General features: G+C 41.3%; 1 protein-coding gene across 1 annotated transcript in view; it reads right to left on the bottom strand.

Annotated features, from left to right (window-relative positions):
• Positions 1-1200: 1200 nt before the first annotated feature.
• Positions 1201-25221, bottom strand: part of LOC311236958 (uncharacterized protein) — a 90742-nt gene continuing 66721 nt past the window's right edge. Inside the window, exons 5-6 of the mRNA XM_084324765.1 lie at positions 20165-20280; positions 1201-3941 (exon numbers count right to left, since the gene is read on the bottom strand). Of these exons, the coding sequence (XP_084180891.1) occupies positions 2163-3941; positions 20165-20280 (1895 nt within the window). The 3' untranslated portion in view covers positions 1201-2162. The remainder of the gene's footprint in view (positions 3942-20164; positions 20281-25221) is intronic.

Here is a 25221-nt window from a genome sequence, read left to right as displayed (position 1 = left end):
ACGCCCATATGTAACGGTCGGTAATGTGGTACGGACCTCCACGAGCAGTATTTGGAATGGCGATCAGATAATTGGATTCTTTCTTTTGATATCAGATACAAGGTAAGAACACTATATATACATTTGATCGTTGATCTGATATTTATTTTTACCCCGATCGACGCTGTCTCTGTGTGTGTGTGTGTGGCTGTTTACCGTTGAGTGCAGGAGGTGGGGGTGGGGGGGGGGGGCGCCGCGGTCCAGGGCTCTTTTCATTCTTGCACGAGGAAGGATAATAATGATGATCTAGCGTTGATTTCAGGAAGATTCGATAATCAGGCGAAAAATTACAATGTGTTTAGTGTATTCCACTAAAGGGCTATTGTCGCGTCTTTTCCTGGAATTACTAAGAATCACCAAAACTATAAAACGAAAATGTACAGATGAAAAAACTATCCGTTTTGTACATGTTGACTGGAAGCAACTTACTGATAATCGACAGGTGTATTAGACCCATAGCTATAATTTAAGATATATTTTAAGCACTCGCAAATCTCGCAGTCCCCCCATTGATTAAAGCGGTGGCGTTCTAGCGCCCTCTCGCGCACTTAAAGGGGAACTCCAACATTTTGGGAAATTAGCTTATTTAACATCTTCCCTGGAGTTAGACAAGAAGATACATACCTTTTTTGTCTCCGTGCGTGCATTTTAGCTTTGGGAATAGACGCTCCGTTAGCATAGCTTAGCTTCATCACTAGAAGTGAGGCAGGACAGTAGCCTTACAGTGCCTTACAGTGTATTGCAAGGTCCGACATTGACCAAATTTTATATGCATGACCTTGGTGGGCTCTAGGTCAACTCCTGAAAAGGGGGTCAATGTCAGACCTTGCAATCAAAAGTTAGGGGGCGCACTGAAATTATGGCAAGGGTTATTAGCCCCCTAACTTTTGATGCACAGTCTGACATTGACCCCCTTTTCAGGAGTTGACCTAGAGCCCACCAAGGTCATGCATATCAAGTTTGGTCAATGTCAGACCTTGCAATACACTGTAAGGCTACTGTCCTGCCTCACTTCCAGTGATGAAGCTAAGCTATGCTAACGGAGCGTCTATTCTCAAAGCTAAAATGCACGCACAGAGACAAAAAAGGTATGTATCTTCTTGTCTAACTCCAGGGAAGATGTTAAATAAGCTAATTTCCCAAAATGTTGGAGTTCCCCTTTAAGCGATGGGCGCAGAATGAGTTAACAAATTGTCCATTGTCATGGTATTTCCAGTATATCATCTGGAATCTCATAATCTGGGGCATGTATTTCATCTAAAATCTCGTCATTCTCCGGCCCTTCCTGGATCCCCAGGATCAGTGGCGCTGAATCAATCATCTTGATCTGCTTTTCCTTCTGCTTGGTCTTTCTGGGCCTGTTCCATCTCCAGGAGTCCGCAGTCTGCAGTTCTCCTAGACCAATCACACTTTTCTCCATCTCACCTGATTCTGGGTTTCTTGTCAGCCATCCCTCGGTTGGGCTATAACTTGGGGCCAATGGTGGGCTGTAGTTTAGTAGGAAGAGTGAGTAGAGCTCCTGTCATACGGCTTCGGGCTGCACTCTAGGATCTGTGGGATGAAGATCCATCTCTAGAGTACTGTCCGATGATTCTGACAGCTGTTGTTCCACCCCTCTTCTCTCTGAGTTGCAGGCCCAGTTCCACCTGGTCCTGGTCTTCTTGTACCTTGGTTCACTCACCTTATTCTCTACCATCACCCTTGGTCTCTTGGGTGATGGTTGTTGGTCTGGGGACTCTGGGCTCTCATACTGCTGGAACCACTCCAACGTCCCTGGCTGAGGGGGGTCTCCTGGATTCAGCCATGCCATCACGTATTCTTCTGCTGGGTCCTATAGGACCCGCTCTCTTACCCATTTCGGCTTTGGTCAGGTACAGATCCCCTGGTGAGGTCCAGTTTGTCCTGGCTGGGAAGGTTGGGATTCTTGATTATTCAGGTCTCTTGACAGTATGTTGAGTTTTTAAGCATATTCCTACACGATTTTAGGGTTTGACACCTGAATGAATATATTGGTGCTTCTTTAAGTGGTAAGGGTTCTCTCCTGTATGTATTCACTGGTGTAAGTTTCTCTCCTGTATGAATGTGCTGGTGTGTCTTTAAATTGAATGTTTCCCACACTGTCTTTAAGGCTTCTCTCCTGTATGATTACGCTGGTGTGTCTTTAAGTTTCCAAGTTGACTGAAGCTCTTCTCACACTGGTCACAGTGGTAAGGCTTCTCTCCTGTATGAATGCGCCGGTGTGTCTTTAATTCTGCAGAGGTCTTGAAGCTCTTCTCACACTGGTCACAGTGGTAAGGCTTATCTCCTGTATGAATGCGCTGGTGTGTCTTTAAACTTCCAGAGATACTGAAGCTTTTCTCACACTGGTCACAGTGGTAAGGCTTCTCTCCTGTATGAATACGCTGGTGTTTCTTTAAGTCTGCAGAGTTACTGAAGCTCTTCTCACAATGGTCACAGTGGTAAGGCTTCTCTCCTGTATGAATGCGCTGGTGTATCTGTAAGCTTCCACAGACACGGAAGCTTTTCTCACACTGGTCACAGTGGTAAGGCTTCTCTCCTGTATGAATGCGCCGGTGTCTCTTTAATTCTGCAGAGGTAATGAAGCTCTTCTCACACTGGTCACAGTGGTAAGGCTTCTCTCCTGTATGAATGTGCTGGTGTGTCTTTAAACTTCCAGAGGTACTGAAGCTCTTCTCACACTGGTCACAGTGGTAAGGCTTCTCTCCTGTATGAACGCGCTGGTGTGTGCTTAAGCTTCCATAGGTACTGAAGCTCTTCTCACACTGGTCACAGTAGTAAGACTTCTCTCCTGTATGAATGCGCTGGTGTTTCTTTAAGTTTCCAGAGGTACTGAAGCGCGATCCACATTGATCACAGTAGTAAGGCTTCTCTCCTGTATGAAAGCGCTGGTGTGTCTTTAATTGTCCAGAGGTAATGAAGCTCTTCTCACACTGGTCACAGTGGTAGGGCTTCTCTCCTGTATGAAAGCGCTGGTGTGTCTTTAAACTCCCAGAGGTACTGAAGCTATTCTCACACTGGTTACAGTGGTAAGGCTTCTCTCCTGTATGTATGCGCTGGTGTTGCTTTAAGTGGTCAGATTTGCGAAAGCGCGTTCCACACTGGTCACAGTAGTAAGGCTTCTCTCCTGTATGAATGCGCTGGTGTGTCTTTAAGTTTCTAAGTTGACTGAAGCTCTTCTCACACTGGTCACAGTGGTAAGGCTTCTCTCCTGTATGAATACGCTGGTGTTTATTTAAGTCTCCAGAGTTAGTGAAGCTCATCTCACACTGGTCACAGTGGTAAGGCTTCTCTCCTGTATGAATGCGCTGGTGTATTTTCAAGTTTGCAGATTGACTGAAGCTCTTCTCACACTGGTCACAGTGGTAAGGCTTCTCTCCTGTATGAACGCGCTGGTGTATCTTTAATTCTGCAGAGATACTGAAGCTCTTCTCACACTGGTCACAGTGGTAAGGCTTCTGAGGCTTCTGTCCTGTATGAATGCGCTGGTGTGTCTTTAAACTCCGAGAGGTACTGAAGCTCTTCTCACACTGGTTACAGTGGTAAGGCTTCTCTCCTGTATGTATGCGCTGGTGTTTCTTTAAGTTTGCAGATTGACTGAAGCTCTTCTCACACTGGTCACAGTGGTAAGGCTTCTCTCCTGTATGAATGCGCTGGTGTATTTTCAAGTTTGCAGATTGACTGAAGCTCTTCTCACACTGGTCACAGTGGTAAGGTTTCTCTCCTGTATGAATGCGCTGGTGTATCTTTAATTCTGCAGAGGTACTGAAGCTCTTCTCACACTGGTCACAGTGGTAAGGCTTCTCTCCTGTATGAACGCGCTGGTGTTTCTTTAATTCTCCAGAGGTACTGCTTGTTGTTGGGGAGAAATGCAGCAATTGTACCTGGAGAAGAGAGAAGTACACCAATGAAGGTCAGATTTTGTAAGTTCTCAAAATGTTTTATGCTCCAAATTTTGTTGTTGATGTGATTTAAAAGTGAATCTGCTCCAAGGGCGGTCATTGAAAACTGGCCAACATTAATAAAATACTGAGATGAAGATCCATCTCTAGAGTACTGTCCGATGATTCTGACAGCTGTTGTTCCACCCCTCTTCTCTCCAAGTTGCCTGCAATATGACATTGTGGTTTTATCCGCCCTTGTAACAATATCATTGTTGTTCCTAGTTTGTGTTGTTCTGGGGAGCAATTAAGAGTACACAGACCACTAGTACAGATAATTATTATTATTACATATGAATCCATGTATTGTTTAGCTTTAGCCAAAGAGTAGCCTATTGATAATTCGTTTGTAATATGTTTATCAGATCAAGAATTAAGATCACATTTTGCCTGTTTCTTTCAACAGTCTTATAGTATCCAGCATATTTCCACCTATAACCTTTTAGTCTGCCCAGCACCAAGACAACTGTTGGCATTGATGTTGCTTGTTAATCCTGTTGGAGGAAATACTTTTTCTGTTGATTTGGTCACATCTGTCTGTCATAGTAGTTACCTCTGTGGCCATAGATGTAAATAAGCGTGTGAACTGTTGTATAATTTGTCAGATTTCAAAAGGAATAAAAACCACAGACATCCTTTCCTCTGATAGTTGTTTCCTATAAACTGAATCCGTTACGTCATTCTCCCCACTGAGTCCAGGGCCCTATTCCCCGTACCTGGTTCAACTAAGTCGATCAAGAGTCCCATTATCCAGATTCAATTAACCCGATGTTTGATTCTCCTGTTCCTCGAACGCTGATTCAGTCTTGTTAACTCAAGACAGCATGTGTCGATCACAGAAATCCTGATTTTCTAACGGCATTGATTGATTCATTTAAAACTTTATTAACAGATTGCAGAATGGGTACAATGCAGTACGGCTCAATAGCCTCACCGACAAGTTAAATGCATAATCTATAGGCTAATTTTAAGTCCCGCATTACCCCAATCAATCAGATTATATTTCTTTAAACGTGCCTGCTGGCAGTATGTTTATGGAATGGATAATCAAATGAGATCTTGCTAGCGAAAATAATTAGTTCAACTCTTTCAGAATAATGATAAAAACAAGCCCAAATAGTATATCTAATTGATACGAATTATATTATTTTTTATTTAATTTTTTTATTATTTTTTAAACAAACACATAAACAAACATGACGACACACGATAAGATATACAAGCATTAATTGTCAGAGCACATCCAATGAAATCACATTTTAGTTAATTGTCTTATATAAGATATACCCCTAATACCTGTTATCTAAAAACCTACACACATATGCTCCAGCTCGAACCCCCCCCTCCCGGACCCCACCTTGGGAAGTACCTCCATTATCTCTCGCACCTAACCAGACACTACCATTATAAGCTAGCTTTTATTCTCTCCACCACTTCTAACCACATTGACATTTTGGATTCATTGAGACCCAGAATTCTTGCTGTAGATATTTCTTGATAAATCACATCGAGATATGTAAGAAACCAAACTTTCCGGCAAATTTTTTCCGGTTGAAACCAGCGTGATGCGATCAGCTTTTTAGCTACTGTGATACCCGATAAAACCAATCTCTTTAGTTGTGGATTTACTGAAAACTCAAAAATATCATTCAATAGTAATACCGAGGGGTGTCCCAAGATACGAGTTTTGATAATTGTTGGGTCACATCTTTCCAGAATGCCTTAACTGGTGGGCAGTCCCAATACATGTGCATAAATGTCCCTTCGTCCCCATTTGTACATTGGGAGCATTTGGAGTCTTGTTTAAGACCCATTCTGCACAGTCTTATAGGAGTCAAGTATGTCCTGTGAATATAGTTAAGATTGATTTGTTGATGATCCGGGTTCCTTGATGTAAGTCGGACATTTGCCCAGGCTCCTTGCCAATCAAAGTAATTTTCCAGGTCTGGTATATCCCTCCTCCAGACAGAGTCTAGTTGGAGGGTTTCATACGAGGACGTTAGTAATTGATGATAAAAATCTGAAACAAAACCTCTCGATGTCTCTCTTTCATAGAAGAATTTGTAGTATCTGTGGTGTTCAATTGGTATGTCTAATGGAACACCGTGAGACTTCAAACATAGCTGTAACTGTATGTAAAAAAGCCATGTGGACTTGGTGAGATTACATTTTTTGCGTATTTCTTTATCACTACAAAAACCCTGTTTGTTAAAAACATCCCCTAATGAGTGTATGCCTTGCTCTTCCCATATAGGGAATCTTATAGGTCGTTTTTCAATTAAGAGTGCATTGTTATTGAATAAGGGAGTATGATTGTGCCATTTATGTGGGTTAGGATTTTTTTTTTGTGATTCACGCCATATCCGGATCGCATGAGTAATTATGGGGCCAAATTTCCGTTCACAGTGCTTGATTGGTAGTTTAGTGTATGCTATGTCCTTCAGTCTATGTGGGGCTACTATGTTTTCTTCTAATTTTCTCCAGGATACTAATGCTTGGGGGTCAAACCATGTTGTCAATGGTCTTAATGTGTACGCCTTAAAATATTGGAAAAAATCTGGAAATGCCATGCCACCATCTGCTTTATTTCTCTGTGCGGTGGATCTTTTTATACGTGGTGGTTTGTTATTCCAAATAAATTTGTATGTGGAGGAGTGTAATCTTTTCCAGTAACCCTCTGGAGGGGGTAACGGTAGCATTGAACTGAAGAAGTTGATTCTAGGTAGTACATCCATCTTAACTATTGATATCCGTGCTTGTACTGTGTTTTTAAGTTTTGCCCATCTATCAAGGTCGTCTTTGATTTTGTTTTGGATTTTTGTGTAATTGTGCTTCACCGTTTGTCTTATGGTGGGGAATATTTCCACTCCCAAGCATCTAAAATGTTTTACCATCGGTATCTCTCCTGGGAGGGTTATATCTTTTTTTGCAGGGGTGTTAAGTGGAAGGAAAGCCGACTTCGGCCAATTTATCTTAAATCCCGATAAATCACCAAAGTTCTCAATCAACTTGAGCAGATGAGGCAATGTGGTGTTGGGGTTTTGCATGAACAATATTACATTGTCCGCATATAAACTAATTTTTTGTTGTGTGCCCTTGATTACGATTGGTTCTATGGATTGGGATTGTCTTATATATTGTGCTAAAGGCTCTAATGATAGATTGAATAGTCCGGGACTAAGAGGGCAACCCTGTCTGGCAGAGCGTGATACCGGAAAGATTTGAGATGATTGTGCCTGTTGTAATCATGGCCGATGGGTCTTTGTATAATACTTTAATCATATCAATGAATCCTTTTCCTAACCCCATCCTTTCTAATACTGCCCATAGATACGACCATTCCAGCCTGTCAAAGGCTTTCATAGCATCCAGGGACAGCATCGCCTTAGGTATGGTGTCATCCTTGTCGGCATCTAGTACGTGCAGTATTCGTCTTATGTTATCAGTGATCAGGCGGCCTCTTATGAAGCCAGTTTGGTCCGGGTGAACTAAAGACGTCATATGCTTTTGTAATCTGATGGCTAATACCTTAGAGTACAGTTTGATATCGGTTCCGAGGAGGCTTAAAGGTCTATAACTACCGCACTCGTTGGGGTCTTTGTCTTTTTTAAGGAGGACTGTTATGAGTGCAATATTGTCATTCTTATGGAAGTTCCCCTCCTTGACTGAGTATAAGATCATATTTAGTAATAAGGGTCCAATTATGTCCCAACAAGAAAGGTACATTTCTGATGGGATACCGTCTCTTCCAGGAGCCTTACCACTTTGCATTGCGGTTATGGTCTTCTTGAGTTCCTTTCATTATATTATGAGGATATCTGTATGTGCTTAGGTATTATGTACTATATAAATACATGGTTTCCAAAGAGAGGCTTGGAGGGAGGCTTGCAGTTACACTATTAATCAGGTTTTAATCTGTTTCGGACCTAATCCATACATGCATTGAATTGATTACCATTTGGTTTATACCAGTGACACCTCATGTTCATCATCAGATAACAGTGCTTGAAAAGATAAATGCATTTTCTCAAATTCATTCATCAAAAACGCCAAAGGCTCATTCAATTTATCAAGTCACGTCACGTCATCAAATCCATCAAACAGCGCATCTCCTCATATATTTTAATCCCAGTTACAATATCACAATAACGTGTGACACTGTCACACGACAGTGATACAATTAAATACTCCACAGATTCAGATTCCTCATAATTCATATCCACAATCCGCGCATAGACGCTTCAGCTTGAATGAAACGCATCCGGGTGCTCCGTTAAGCAAATACACAGCGAAGAATATTAAACTAATCAGAGCCAAACACCCGATAGGTTTCATTCATTAAAAATATCCCAGCGGGATTCACATTTGCAATGATCCGTTTAGTCCGTTATTAAAATAACTGTGTGTCGCGACTCGCGAGCGCCGTATCCGTATAAATATGACGTGCATTATATAGGACAAAGTAAATGCATAGGCTGAATATGATTTATTATCAGCATTACTGCAGACCTATTATTTTACATTTCAAACGAAGCACAAAAACATAATTCAGAATGGCATAATGGGATCTAGACTATTTCAGGAAGGGAGCTGGGATTTCTTTGCGGGGGTGTGGCCATAGTTCATCCAGCTAACTGAACTTAACCCTACCCTCGACCAGGTTCAAACTTTTTGATCTGTTGTCATAGTGATTTAGACAATCGAGCGTCAGGGAATGGAAAGGTCTGGCTTAAGTCAAGCTATGCTGAAAGTTATCCGGCTAACTCAGTTAGCCAGGTACGGGGAACGGTGCCCAGGTCTTGTTACCTCGGCATGCAAGCCTCCCTTCCTATTTGGCAACGATATTGCAGATCTGACAATAACGACCAGTGTTACGGGAAGTATTGGTACGAGTTCGGTACAACAGGAAAAAAAATATTTATAATTATTAAATATTTATAATAATAATAATAACAATTAAATAGAATAATTTTCTATAGGCTTGCCGTGGTAGTCAGTGATACTGGTGTCATTCTGTGTTCAGGCATCCACTGAGTAAATTAATTGCCTACTACCCCCTTAACAACTTAGGCTTGTTGAGTTTCAGTTTCACTTTTAGAGAGGTGAAGCCGAGACTGAAGACTTAAGAACAGATGACATGTTACACAGCAATGGCAGCGGATTTATCAATATTTTGGATTTAATCTATCTATGCCAATAACGTTCAGTATTGTGATAGATAATCCAGATAAATAAAAAAAAGAATCATACAAGTAATTTGCTTGCAGGAAGCTGCAATTCGCTAGGAAATGTAGTTTTTTGAAATATCAACGCTCATTGAGAGCTCTGGATGCCCTCTCCTCATATGACTACAAAACTTTTAGCGACGTAAATTCAAAATAACACTTTACCTTATTGGTAGACAAACATATTGTTGAAAATATACACTATGACTGCTGTTTTGACAAGATTATAGTCTTCACTCTTGGCTACATTTGAAAAAGAACCGCAACATTATGTCATACAGTCTAGAGAGAATGATTTATGACGTGATCTGCCATTAACTGTTCTCTTAATGCTATGGTCGAATAAAGAGCGGCAGCACAGCCGCATCTCTCCCGCCTGATAATAAATATGCTACACAAGGCTAGTAAAGACCGCTCGGGCTAAAGAGGTTAATTGAACTCTCAGTAGACTCAGTTAATCTTTAGCCTTGTGTAGCCATATTTATTATCAGGCGGGAGAGATGTGGCTTTGCTGCTGCTCTTTATTCGATCATAGCATTAAGAGATCGGAACAGTAATACAAAGGTAGCGTCAGTGACGTCATGTCCTGGACGTACTGCATACAACATCGCCCTCTGTAGGACACAATGAGTAAGAGCGCACATAATGTTGTTACATTTAACACCCCCACTCGAACTTAGCTTATTGTGGTACAAGTACATAACTGGGAACAAACTAAAATATTCTCCCTCTTTGGCCTTCAATACAAAATAAATAACAAAAACACATGGCACACACATGCTTTTCTTGCACTCTAAGTGCCAAACAAATACTGAGCAAACTTCTTAAGTTGTAGCTTAGTGGCTGGTTTTGTCATCACATCAGCAATCATGTTGTCAGTAGAACAATATTCGAAACCAAGACCACAGTGTCAAACACTCTCTAATGCTCTCCACCTGATCAACCAAGACCACAGTGTCAAACAGACTCTCTAATGCTCTCCACCTGATCAACCAAGACCACAGTGTCAAACAGGCTCTTTAATGCTCTCCACCTGATCAACCAACACCACAGTGTCAAACAGACTAACTCTCTCCACCTGATCAACCAAGACCACAGTGTCAAACAGACTCTCTAATGCTCGCCACCTGATCAACCAAGACCACAGTGTCAAACAGACTAACTCTCTCCACCTGATCAACCAAGACCACAGTGTCAAACAGACTCTCTAATGCTCTCCACCTGATCAACCAAGACCAGTGTCAAACAGACGAATGCTCTCCACCTGATCAACCAAGACCACAGTGTCAAACAGACTAACTCTCTCCACCTGATCAACCAAGACCACAGTGTCAAACAGACTCTCTAATGCTCTCCACCTGATCAACCAAGACCACAGTGTCAAACAGACTCTCTAATGCTCTCCACCTGATCAACCAAGACCACAGTGTCAAACAGACTGACATTGTCCACCTGGTCAACCAAGACCACAGTGTCAAACAGACTAATGCTCTTCACCTGATCAACCAAGACCACAGTGTCAAACAGACTAATGCTCTTCACCTGATCAACCAAGACCACAGTGTCAAACAGACTCTCTAATGCTCTCCACCTGATCAACCAAGACCACAGTGTCAAACAGACTAATGCTCTTCACCTGATCAACCAAGACCACAGTGTCAAACAGACTAATGCTCTTCACCTGATCAACCAAGACCACAGTGTCAAACAGACTCTCTAATGCTCTCCACCTGATCAACCAAGACCACAGTGTCAAACAGACTGACATTGTCCACCTGGTCAACCAAGACCACAGTGTCAAACAGACTAATGATCTTCACCTGATCAACCAAGACCAGTGGGGCTGCTCACCAAACTCACTATGGGCACTGGTAACCGGTAATAAAGATAAGATTCATAGGGAGATACGAGGCAATCCAATTATCTATAACTCTATCAGAGTGTGGCGACAGATTACCATCTACACAGGGAGAGGAGACCTAAGATCATTGCTAATACCAATCTCTAGCAACCATGAATTTGGACCTGGGTGCAGTTCGGCCATCTTTAAGACCTGGCACTCACTAGGGCTTCGTGTATTGGGGGATCTGTTTAGGGATGGTGTGTTGATGTCGTTTCAGAAACTGCAAACACAATTTAACCTCCCAAGAGAATTCTTTTTTGGTTTCTTGCAAATACGACATTTTATTAACTCACTACAGCTGCCAACACCAATGGGCTCCCTTTACAGTAAAACAGAGAACTTCTTATCCAACTGTAGTAAGGTATCACATTTCATCTCGGCGTTTTACTCACTGCTGTACTCACTGGACTCACAGGAGTTACCATCCCTCCGCAAATGGGAACGAGATTTTAACAGTGAATATATTGAAGATGACTGGCAGGAGGCCATTGACTCAGTTAAAAAGGTTTATACTTGTAACAGACTAAGAGAGACACAATATAAAATTCTTCACAGATTACACATCACACCTGTGTTACTAAACAAAATGGACCGTTCAATATCTCCATTATGTTTGAAATGTCAAACAGATCTGGGCACCTACTATCACTACTTTTGGGAATGTAAGTGTATATCCAGGTTCTGGGGCCAAGTGGCACGTGAGCTGAGCGACATTTTCAAGGTGAAAATAAAGAAGGATCCAGGAGCTTTTTTACTGGGACTCCCATCAAAGGAAATTAATTTGACACCCTTACAATTCAAACTATTTGATAAACTTCTGCTTTCAGCCCGGAAATGCATTCTGATAAACTGGATTAAGGATAGGCCCCCATCCATACAGATGTGGTACAGAGAGATCTTCGGTGTGCTACCCCATGAAAGACTGTGCAATGCATAGAGGCAACGACGCTTCCTTTCAGGAGGTGTGGGCCCCACTATTGGACTACTTTCCTGCTACAATTTCTCAGATCCTTCTAAAGGCCCAATGCCCCATTGTATGGACAGACTTTGGATAGAAAAAAATAATATATGTATATATATGTATGCCTACATGTGAATGGGCTCGAGGCAAGTGCAGTACTGTGCAGTGCCTGTCTGGGTTAGATTTCCTTTTTTTTTTGGCTTGTTTTTCTTTTGTATCTGTTTTTGCTGGCATGACGGCATAGATTAATTGGAGGAACCCCCCCCCCCCTTCTGTCCCAATGTGTGTTTTGTAATGTAAGTAACTATGTGAAAAATCTTTTAAAAAACCAATACAAATATCAAAAGAGAACCAAGACCAGTGTCAAACAGACTAATGCTCTTCACCTGATCAACCAAGACCATAGTGTCAAACAGACTAATGCTCTTCACCTGATCAACCAAGACCAGTGTCAAACAGACTAATGCTCTTCACCTGATCAACCAAGACCACAGTGTCAAACAGACTAATGCTCTTCACCTGATCAACCAAGACCAGTGTCAAACAGACTAATGCTCTTCACCTGATCAACCAAGACCAGTGTCAAACAGACTAATGCTCTTTTTTTTTTTTTTTTTTTTTTACTTAATTTTTTAGCGTTTATCGCTTTTCTGGTCAAGCATGACCGACAGTTGTAGGGTGAAACGGGAGAGAGAGCAGGGGGAGACATTCGGCAAATGACGGCGAGTCCGGGAATCGAACTCGGAGTCAACCAGATCCGTGACGCAGCACGGAGTCCCGCGACGCAGCGCGGTAACATGGTGTGCTACTGGAGCACCCGACTAATGCTCTTCACCAGATCAACCAACACCAGTGTCAAACAGACGAATGCTCTTCACCTGATCAACCAAGACCACAGTGTCAAATAGACTAATGCTCTTCACCTGATCAACCAAGACCAGTGTCAAACAGACTCTCTAATGCTCTCCACCCAGGGATTAAAGCAAAAAAAAATCTCCTGACTGAAATTTTTTTCAGGCCAAGTCATATTCTTATTTTAACCTCCACTGTATTTCTTTTTAATAGCGTTGGCGTTTTAAGGGAGCCTACTTGTTTCGGTTTCGTCGATAATCCAATGTACAGTTACCCCCCCACCCCGCCTACCCAACCCTTCCCTCCCCAACCACCTCCAATGTACAGTCCCCCCCCCCCTCCACCCAACCTCCTCCAATGTACAGTTTCTTCGTCAAATGTATATGCTCTCTTTTTTAGACTCTTATTGTATCACAAACAATACTGTGTAAATCTGGTACGTCATAAATGTATAGATGTAGCAGTATTATCTATCTGTATGTCATGTATGTCATATATGTTATGATGAATTGAAAATGGGGGACCCTGATGTAAAGAGGAAAGTCTCTCTGGTCTGCAACCCCTTGACAATTGTGTGTATTGAGCTGTACTGTATTGTACCCATTCTGCAATCCGTTATAACAATCAATCAATATTTAACCGATTGCAGAATGGGTACAATACAGTATGGCTCAATACACACAATTGTTAAGGGGATGCAGACCAGAGAAAGACGTTTGTCTTGTTTACATCATCAGGGTCCCCCATTTTCAATTCAGTGACATTTATGACATGCATGACATTGACATCATGACATTTATGGCATAGGGACATACTACAGGTATATAGTACTGTTACATTTGTGACATATACGATATGCAAATATACAGTAATGTTACCCATAGATCCTGACAGAGAATATATACGGTGGGGAGGAGACTGTCTACAGATACACCTGTGTGATGTTGCTACGGAGTTAAGCTAATAAACGTATACTCACAACCACAGCAGGGGACTCACATATTGTACTGTGAAGTAACACGACAATGACAAACGTGTTGTTTCTGTTTTTCTTTTTGACATCGTTGCGGCACACGGAACAAGTTAACTCACCACTACAGCCCCCAGTAGCGCTGCCTAGCCAGTCTCTTCAAACGTCCTCTCCTCTCGAAACTTTTTGTTAGGTGGTCCCGCTGATCCTTTTCATCTGAGAACCCCGCGGTGGGTTCTCTTTTTAGTGGCCGGCTTACTCCTTCCATTTAACAGACGCTATTAAGCTAACGTTAGCTAATCGGTATATAGCAGCGAGTGCAAGCAGCGTGGTGGCTGTGACGTTGGTAAACAAGCAGTTGACGCGTGAGGCTGCAAAAAAGGCGACCTGTCTCTCGAGTCGCTGAGTGATGATGACTGCTTGGCGCGATAGGAAAAAAAAGCCCTTTTCCATATTTGGCGCCTCTGATTGGCTCAATTTTGTTTCAATCTGTATGCATCTACAAATCATGCAAATACTTCCGTCAGACTGCGAATCAAATGGACGGATCTCCCCAATCAAATTGACGGAAATCCGTCTGGAGACGGAATGCTTTAATGCATGTCTCCACCTGATCAACCAAGACCACAGTGTCAAACAGATAAATGCTCTCCACCTGGTCAACCAAGCCCAAAGTTTCTCTAAAAAAAAGTCCTGCAAATCCACCTGGTCCCACCAGGTCTCTGATATCAAGGCCACCCTATCATCACTTCCCCTTAATTGGTTGGTATCAATCCCCGTTTCCTGAGCCTTTCAGCCATTGTTCAGTTCAGTTCAGACTTTATTGTGCCTCAAGGGGACATTTTCTTTGCAGCAGTGGTAGAGACAATAACAACAACAAATAACAACACAAGAAACATCACATCTTATAGAATCCAACCAGGAGAAAGAAAAGGGAAATGAAAATGCATTACTGTTATTTTAAAGGAAGTTATGTGCATTTAGTGCCCTGGGGATGTATGAAAATGTAAATCTGCTCTTTAGCCTGGGGAGCCTATATCTCCTGCCAGAGGGGAGGGGGACAGACTCCTCCAAGAGAGGATGGTCAGAGCTGTCTAAGATCGTCTGAGCCTTCCACAGAATTTCTGTTATAAATGTCTGTCAAGGAAAGCTGCTGGGTCCCAATTATCTTGCTGGCCATCTTGACTATGTTGGCCAGACTGTTTTTGTTCTGTATTGACAGGTTGCCATACCAGGAGACAATACAAAAGGTTAAAATAGACTCAACAAAAGATTTGTAAAACAAAACCATAAGTGTTTGTCCACATTAAAAGTGTTTAGTTTGCGCAGGAAGTCTCTGCAGACCTTTTTTTGCAGATTGCAGATGTATTCTGATTGTGGTTTAACTTGTTATCAACTACTGTTCCTAGGTACTTGGAGTGATCAACCTTCTCAACAGATGAGCCCTTAATTATGGTTGGGATGGATGGGTGGGAGGTTTTTCTGAAGTCAATGTCCATCTCTTTCGTTTTTGTCACGTTTAACTTCAGGAAGTGGTTGTCACACCATTCTATAGTGTTCCACAATGGGCCCATGACCAACCTCTCAATCCTGAAGCAGACTGATTAAAACAGTGTCATCTGCAAACTTCAGTATTTGCCTGTCATCGTGGTTGCTCCTGCAGTTGTTAGTGTACAAAATGTACAATAATGGGGACAGGACACATCCCTGGGGTAAGCCTGTAGATGAGACCCGCTTCTCTGATAGAGCACCATTTGCCCTGACTACCTGGGGTCTACATGTTAAAAAGTCCAGGATCAATTTCACCAAACCAGCATCAAGGTTGAATGTTGACAGTAGCTTCCTAACTAGAAGATGTGGTTGGATCGTATTAAAAGCTGAGGAAAAATCTACAAATAAAAGCTTTGCATGGGTTTTTGTCTCCTCAAGATGTTTGTATAAATAGTTGTATAGTGTGATTGTAGCATCATCAACCCCTCTATTAGGCCGATATGCAAATAGCGTAATATGCAAGTTGTGTAATGTGATGTGTGCCTGGTGCCAGTGTCTCGCAGCCATTGAGCCTGTAGCCCATGGTTGGGTGCTACCCATTTATTGATTGAAAACTTTATTAACAGATTGCAGAATGGGTACAGTACAGTACAGCTCAATACACACAATTGTTAAGGGGATGCAGACCAGAGAAAGACTTTCGTCTTGTTTACATCAGGGTCCCCCATTTTCAATTCATCATAACCCAGAGGTGAGGGAGGCCATTTACATCCTACACTGTAAAGTGCTAGGAGTGTCTACAAAAGAACTATATAAATACAATGATAATTCATTCATAGTTTCAGGTCATGACCATGAATTACATGCAATAGTATTGATTCTGAATTCCAACTCAACTCCTAACATGAGGCAACAGTGGCTCAGGAGGTAGAGCGGTCGTCTGGTAATCGGAATGTTCCCGGTTCGATTCCCACTCCTGTCCTTGAGCAAGAAAACGTAACCCTAATTGCTCCCAATGAGCAGGTTGGCACCTTGCACCGTTGCCGTGTGAATGTGTAAGTGAATAAGTGAATGTGAGGAACAAAATCGTAAAGCGCTTGGGATGAAATCGCTATATAAATGCACCATTTACCATTTAACACACACATAAGAAAGAGACATAAAGAGATAAAGTAACACTCTTGTCCGATCCAGATTTGACCGTTGGGCTTTAAGGTTAAAACCACTCTGATTTTCTAATTCTCTCTGACACAAAAGTCAAAACACCACTTCAGAACCCTGACTTGTATTGTTAAAAGTAGAAGTGTTTACACTCATGAGAACAGATATTATGGTTAGATGATGCCTCAACCACAATCTAAATTTTTTATTGATTTTCTTGATTTATTAGGATGTATCTTAGCTAACCGACTAATCGTCCAAGAATCAGGAATAATCCAACACCAATCTCTCTGAGCAGGGTTTTGGTCTGAGCCGGGTTTTGGTCTGAGATTTGTTAAAAAGGTACATTGTACATCCCACTATTGAAGCAGGGCCGGACTGGGGAAATAATTCATACCGGGAGATATAGCGCAAAATATAGCCCCAGTCAGGCCACTTTTTAAGCGGGGGGTCTGGGGGTCCCCCACCATGATTTTTTTTGTTACAAAGACTTACTTTCCTGCATTCTGGTGAATTTTAGTGCATGTGAATCACAAACTAATGAGCCAACAATTGCTTAGTACAATGTACTGTTATGGACCTCAAATAAAACTGTTGTGGCACTAGCAATGCTACTCTCTCCACCTTCAAAAAGAAAAAAGCAAGAGCACAACATATTTTTCTATTTACTATTATAATACAGTTAACCACTCTCTCCTGTAAGGGCCTTTCTTTTTCTTTGTTTTATCCCTCTCTCCTCCACCCTTTCTCTTTCTTCCACTGTCCATCTTGACATCAACGTTAATTAACTTTCGCTCTACTGTATCTCTCCCGAGTCCCTCACTACCTGGCTCATTGCCTGGCTGTTATTCTGCATCTGAGTGCCGTCTGCCATTCCATTCGCCGCCTCCACTGTCAATCAGTTGTATCGCCTGGTCCCGCCTCCACCAATCACAAGCGGCAGCACGGCTCCATTGTGTGTGTGTGATCCGCTGGCCCGTGAGAGAGAGAGTCAGATAGTTCTCCAACTCTGTGGCAGACAGTGAAATCCTGGTTGTTCCCCACCCATCTAGGTTATCTAACTATCGCGCCGCGCCGCCGCCACAACTAGAAACAATCGCCTGGCAAAAAAATAATAATAATAATAATAATAATAATAATTTTTTTTTTTTTTTTTTTTTTTTTAATATACTTTTTTTTTTTTTTGTATCTGTGCAGGCCAGGCCACCGGGAAAACTCCCGGTGCTCCCGATGGCCAGTCCGGGCCTGTATCGAAGTATCGACTTTTTAATCTGCTGTGCAAACTAAACTGAGTGTGTTTGGTTAGAGCAGGGGTGGCCAACCAGTCAGAGACTAAGAGCCACAAAAATGACTGTGGTACCACAAAGAGCCACACCATATACCAGCGTTTCTCAACCTTTTTTTTCAGTCACGGCACCCTTCATGTGTTTATAGGTCTCACCCTCTGGCCTCTGAAGTTGCTAATGTCTTTTTTATTTGGGCCTCACAGGGTTAAAAGTACCCTGTGAGACCCACGGTTGCAAAATTACAAAATCACTTTTAGCCATTTAAAAAAATTATGTTTATTTAAAAATTTTTAAAGGGGAACTATTTTACTATTTCTTTCACTATTTGGGCACTTTTACACAATTCCTGTGAGTCTATGGAACACCTAGGTTTTTTTTTTTTTTTTTAAATGCATTGTTTTGTATTTCTAATCAAGTACTAAAAACCGCATTTTTCTACCTCAAGATCTTAAGCCGTTTTTGAGGCTGGGCGCCAACCACTGTGTGGCCTGGTGCCAACTGCCACATCAACTGCCACATTATTATGCAGCTGAGAAATCTCTGACATCACAGATATGCACATTTTCAGATGACTCAGTTCAGTGAGGGTGAATATTGTGAGAGGAGAATTGGAAGAATGCGCCAATATGAGAATTAGAGACATATATCCTATTAATATAAGTCCACATAGCTAAGAAACAATGGTAAACACTGTAAAAGGCCATTTATAAGATAGTTCCCCTTTAAGCACATGTATAGTCAATTGGTCCTGTTGTTCAGCCTCACAATGCTATTTTATAGTAAATGTGTTTATATGTCCCACCCTCTGGCCTCTGAAGTTGCTAATTTCTTTTTAATTTGGGCCTCACAGGGTTAACCTCTTAAGCCCGAGATATACAGTAAAAGTGTATATTTTCAGCATTACGTTTGTTTACCAATTATTTTAACTGTTATTAGTGAAATATAAGATTATAGAAATCTCAGGGCATTGAGTCGGAAACCGGCGCATATTGACAGGAGGAAGTGGCACAGCCAAAAGTGAGTGTAGTCTTTTGAAGGAAGAGACTCAGGGCTTTCAAATTTCGAAAAACTACCCTACCCAGCTCACACCAGCCCCTGTCAATCATCTGACTCCTGGATTTACTTTTTAATTTCTCTTATTTTTTCGGATTATCTCCCACAAACCTGAACGTTATTGCCATAAAACAGAACGCAGTTAGTTTCTCTACCTTTCTGTGAACGTCTTGCAAAAAACGGTGTTGCAATATGATGAAAAATGGTGGAGAAATTTACATTATAAAAAAGATGGCAGATTTCAGTACTGTATCTACAAAACCTTCTGTTTAATCATCTTCCCTTTATTCATTTGCTTAGATTTCTCAGGTCTGGTGAATTTTAGCATGGTGTTATTCACAGTCAAAGATAAAAAAAAAATTAAATAGAATTGATATTCTCCTTTGGTTCATTACAATTTTCTCAAGCCTAGTAACAGACACACTATTTCTGACACTGATCCATATATGTCCCTAGATTCAGATACCAAGAACATGCAAATGGACCATTTAAAAAAATTTGTAAATGTTTATTCTACGTCCTTATGGAATGAGTGACATAAAAAAAAAAAAAAAAAAAAAAAAAAAAAGTAAAAAAAAAAAAAAAAAAATTATGGATGGAAGAGCCGCACATTGACGGGCAAAGAGCCGCATGCGGCTCGCGAGCCGCGGGTTGGCCACCCCTGGGTTAGAGTGTCTCTCTCTCCACACCTCTCTCTTGCTAAGAGACAGTAGGCTACAGACAGACACCCAGTCAAGCCCAACTCAGCTAGGAACAAGACTAGACAAGCCCAGTTAAGCAAGACCCAGCCAATAACAAGACTAGGCAAGCCTAGTTAAGCAAGACCCAGCCAAGAACGAGACTAGGCATGCAGAGTTAAGCAAGACCCAGCCAAGAACGAGACTAGACAAGCCTAGTTAAGAAAGACCCAGCCAAGAACAAGACATGGCAAGCCTAGTTAAGCAAGACCCAGTCAAGGACGAGACTAGGCAAGCCTAGTCAAGCAAGACCCAGCCAAGGACGAGACTAGGCAAGCCTAGTTAAGCAAGACCCAGCCAAGAACGAGACTAGGCAAGCCTAGTTAAGCAAGACCCAGCCAAGAACAAGACTAGGTAAGCTTAGTTAAGCAAGACCCAGCCAAGAACGTGCCTAGGCAAGCAATTATTATTATATATATTTTTTAATACAGTATATCTATATTTTTATCATGTAAAAGTTTATATATAAAATCTGCAAATGGATTATGCAAAACAACTCCCAATGTAATATTTCTTCCCCATCTTACCGCTGACAATCTGTTGAGCGGGATTTCCAAGAGTCTTGTCTGTAGTTTAGCTCCACTTTTCTCTCCAAGCTCCTCATAACCTTGGATTACAAACCAGTTTGTGTCCTTTTCTGAAACTGAGAGAACAGTCATATTTTTATTTGTTTATTAAAAAAGATCGCCATTAGCTGATGCCAATGGCACCAGCTAGTCTTCCTGGGGTCCAAAGTACCACATATCAATATATACACATACACACATGCACATATATACACACCAGTGTTTCCCTTATATGCATTCAGCAGTGGCGCTGAATCAGGACCGCTGCTGCTATGAACTAGAGTCTAGACTACCCCCCGGAATTATTTTTTTATTATTTTTGAATTTTTTATCATTCCATTTGGGCTGTGGGTGTGCTTAATGTCTGAAGGAGTCGACTGAAGGCTTCTTGTCCTCTGCGAAAGCATGCAGATGGATACATCTTGATATTTGTCTAGTGTGTTCATTAGACAGGTAAGGCGAAATCCTCTTTCAGTGCCTCTGTGCCCGTTTTCTTAGGCAGTTAGTAGGGATGCCCCGATCACGTTTTTTGCCACCGATACCGATCACCGATCATTGTGAGCCATATCGGCCGATACCGATCCGATACCGATCGTTTGATAATTTTTTTTTATTTATTTTATATAATTTTTTTAATTTTTTTATAAAATATATATATTATATAATTAGACTTGTACTTGTATTATCTGCGAGACATCGCCACCACGCAACAAGCTCCAGTGTATACTCTAGTAGCCTCCAGCTACGGCCAGGATTCTCCGGAGCTGCAGCTGGACCTATACTCGAGTAGCCTCGAGATACGGCCAGGATTCTCCTGCGCTGCAGCTGGACCCTAATGGTATAACGTTACTGTGGTCATATCACATTCAACATGCCCTCAGCTCGAATACGCATCGAATCAGTGTTATAAGACATTGATATCAGGAGCTATCTGTAGCTACTGCTAGCCGGATATATAACGTTAATACAACGCCTCAGTGAATTATTTAGTTCAAGGGGACATTTCGTTTTGAACAGTGAACTAACTTGCGCTAACGTGAGCTAACAGCTAACATACACGTCTCTACTAGACTTGATGGAGCGTTTGGTGATGTCAGGAGCTATCGGTAGCTGGCCGGCTAGATACCGTTCGGTTAGACAATGCCTCATCATGTATTAAACTAAAAGTGAATAGTTGACTGGGTCATTTTGTAACGGTAGCTAAGCTAACGTTAGCTCAGGGAGACGCTGTCCTCCCGTGTCCCGTCCCACTAGACTAGAGTAGACCCGTGTTTACATGCGTGCGGGAGGGGCTGGAGGGATGAGCAGACGCCGCACCACCCGGTGTCTGAGACAGAACTCAGCGACAGCGAGTGAGATCGGTTTTGACGATCGGCGAAAATAAAGCATTATCACAGATCACATATTTATACGGATTATCGGCCGATAACGATCGGTGGCCGATCGATCGGGGCATCCCTAGCAGTTAGCCTTGCTGGTATGTGAGCCATTAGCGTTAGCCACGCTTATAGGCCTCTTTGCTTTTGGAAAGAGTGACAAAAAGAAAATATATATATATTGTGCATTCGACTAAGAGGTTGGCAGTTGACTACGGCTCCTTTTGATTGATTCGTCGACTATTCGACTAGTCGTGGTCAGCCCTAGTAATTTGTAATCAGATTTGTTATTTGACTTGCCACAAATCTCACCCCACTTATTGTCTAGTCTAGTGAATAATTCCATATTTACGGGTGAAAACTGACCTGAGGAACAGGCTGCAGGGAGACCATCTGCCCGCTTGTATGCGTCTCAGCATCAATGGGCCCCTACCAGTGAAGTCTCCTACCAAAGAGCCCTGGAGCTTTTCTTTCAAAAGCGCAGGAAAATGAAATGCTCTAAGGCAGAATGTAGCCTATGCCACTGAGACTTCTTAGGTATAACGTGCTGTTGTAGTGTTATGATGTTGTAGTTAGTATGTTCTATGTATCTAGGTCTATGTTTTCTATGAAAATATCTTGTATTTGGTACAATAAGTCCAATATTGAGTAGAATTATCTTGAATTATATGATCCGACTGGCAGATAATTTAGCTTTTTTCTGATTTTGGTCCATGTAATCTTGTTTTAAGAAAACAAGATTAATATTTTCTTAAAACAAGATTAAATTGACAAAAATAAAATAAAATAAAAATAAGTTAAATTGTCTGCCAGTGGAATACGATAATTCAAGATAATTCTACTAAATATTGGACTTATTGTACCAAATACAAGATATTTTCACTTGATAATATTTCATTTTTGGCAGTGTACAAACATGCAGCTACCTGGGCCTCCAGAGCACTTCTAGTGTCAGCGGACACACCAAAAACATCCTAGCAAATTCACACGCACATGACTCCATGAGCATGAACATGAATAACCTATCTCGAACAATTCTAAGGTAGTTTTAAGTTATTTCTCCGGCAGCGTGCGCTAATATGGATTCCAGCAGCGTGCGCGCAGCACAGCACCGCTGTTGAATATTTTTTCAGGGGAAACACTGAATCCACACCATCCACAAGGGTAAATTAATAAACCCACACATCTAGAGACCTAAGAATATTGTATCTATGTTGCAGAGTATTCAATCTCTGGACCAAAAGATTTCCCTATGGATTTAAGATAAGATAAGATATTCCTTATTGATCCCCTTGGGGAAATCCAGGAAATGTATTCCCAACTTTGACCAGGGACCAGCCATATACAGGAGGGTCTACCGGCTAGTGCAAGACAGTCAAAGCTATTCCCTTTATAAAGAGTAATGAAACATTTATTATTTTATTTTCCATCTATCAGACTCTTCAAGTATGTATATTTTAAAATACCTCACTTTATTATGGTAAATGAAAATCACAGATTGGGGCTTGATTGATTGATTGAAAACTTTATTAACAGATTGCAGAATGGGTACAATACAGTACGGCTCAATACACACAATTGTTAAGGGGATGCAGACCAGAGAAAGACTTTCATCTTGTTTAAATCAGAGTCCCCCATTTTCAATTCATCAGGACATATATGACATACATGACATACAGATAGACAGTACTGCTACATCTATACATTTATGACATACCAGATTTGCAAATACAGTACTGTTTGTGATACAAAAATAGTCCAGAAAAGGGAGTATATACATTTGACGTAAAAACTGTACATTGGAGGAGGTTGGGTGGGGTTGGGTGGGGGGGGGTTGGGTAGGAGGGGTTGGGGGGGGGGGGGAACACTGTACAACTGTACAAGCCAGACTGTACATTGGAATATTGACAACCATACTAGGTAAATTACTGTACATTGGAGGGGGTTGGGGGGGGGGAAACACTGTACAAACAAGCAAAACTGTACATTGGAATATTGACAAAACCATACTAGGTAAATGACTGTACATTGGAGGGGGTTGGGTTAGGACATTTACAGGGGCCAGTTTCGAATTGCAGTCTCCCGTAGGTGTTCTTTGAGAGTGGGTTTGAAAGTGGGTAGTGATTCACATTCCTTTACAGCTTTAGGTAGGGCGTTCCACATTGATGTGGCATAATTGCGAAACGTGTTTATGGCTTTATGGAAAGAATGTGAGGAGGGAAAGATATGGACACATAGACAGAGACAGATAGTCTAGATGGAAACATAGGTCCACCATAGGTCCACCTGCATAGTCTGGATTTATTTTTGTCACCTGTTTTTTCTTAATCCTTGAAGTGTCTATTTTAAGATTTTAACAGGTAAAAGGTTGAAGAAGAAAGCCTTCTCTCAGATTTAAATTTTTTTTTTAATGGCAGCCTATAGTACAGACATGTTTCGGAACAGGTGTTCCATCTTCAGTGTAATAGGCTAGCAGTGATAGCTGTTTTTCTTAATCCTTGAAGTGTCTATTTTAAGATTTTAACAGGTAAAAGGTTGAAATAATGTCCCATGGGGTTTATTTTTAACCCTTTATTACACCTATCCTGAAAAAAAATCTGAAAAAAAATAAAACGGCATAACTTTTGAAGTTAACATATAGACAAATTAAAACATTTCCCCAAACAATATTGACCCAAGGAATTCAGTAAAATTGTTATTTTTAAGATTCAAACACATCTTGATTCTATTTAAGGACAAGAAAATGCAAAAAAAAGCTGAAAATGTTTAGATCACATCTCTATTTTCCCACTTTACTCAAATGTAGTCCATCGGATGAGATCAATTTGAGGTTAATATTGGAAATACAATGTTAATAAAGATTGTATCATGCTGTTATGCCTTAAATATTGTAGATTTTGTGTAAACAAGGCCAAAAGTGGAAGACTAATGTGAAAAGACTAATTCGTCCTAGACAAATTAACACATTTTCCTATACAATTTGAAATCCAGTGAAATATGTTTTGTTAAGGTTCAAACAAAGTACTATTACAGTACATCTTCTCTGTTGGCACAACATTAAAACCTAAACTACTAATCATCATCATCAAAGAGATTGTCAAAGTCTATCTCTCCAATCTCCGTATCTTTCTCATCACACTCGTACTCTCCATCCTCCTCAACCACTTTATGTTTTGCATAATCTGCCTCCTTATTAAGAACTTCTTGCTCTTCTGACTCCGCTTTCTGGGCCAGTACCTCAACAAGAGAAGGAGGGAGGATGGGTGCAATCGTCCAGACAGGCTCTAACACCCCCTCATCCATCATCTTCTCCCAGCCCATATCCTGATCATAGGGTTTGGGCATCTCAAATATTGGCTGGTCTGCTCTTTTGTAGCAGGCAACTCTGAAGTTTACTTGCTGTACATGTGGGATGAGACAGACCTTGGGAGGAGGCAGGTGTTCATGGTCTTCTTTGGATCTGGATATGCCCATCAACTAGGGCTGCAACTAATGACTATTTTGGTAGTCGACTAATCGAAAAACAATTATATTAAAAAAAAGAAAAAAATAGATATATGAGAAGCCACTTTCACAAAGATAGGTAGTGCAAAAAAAATTATAATATTTTTTTTAATGACTAATCGACGCAACAATATCTCG

Source organism: Notolepis coatsorum, assembly GCF_963971535.1.
Source record: "Notolepis coatsorum genome assembly, chromosome: 11".
Lineage (NCBI taxonomy): Eukaryota > Metazoa > Chordata > Actinopteri > Aulopiformes > Paralepididae > Notolepis > Notolepis coatsorum.
The sequence above is the reverse complement of the archived record's forward strand: the minus strand, read 5'-3'. Positions and strand labels throughout refer to the sequence as shown.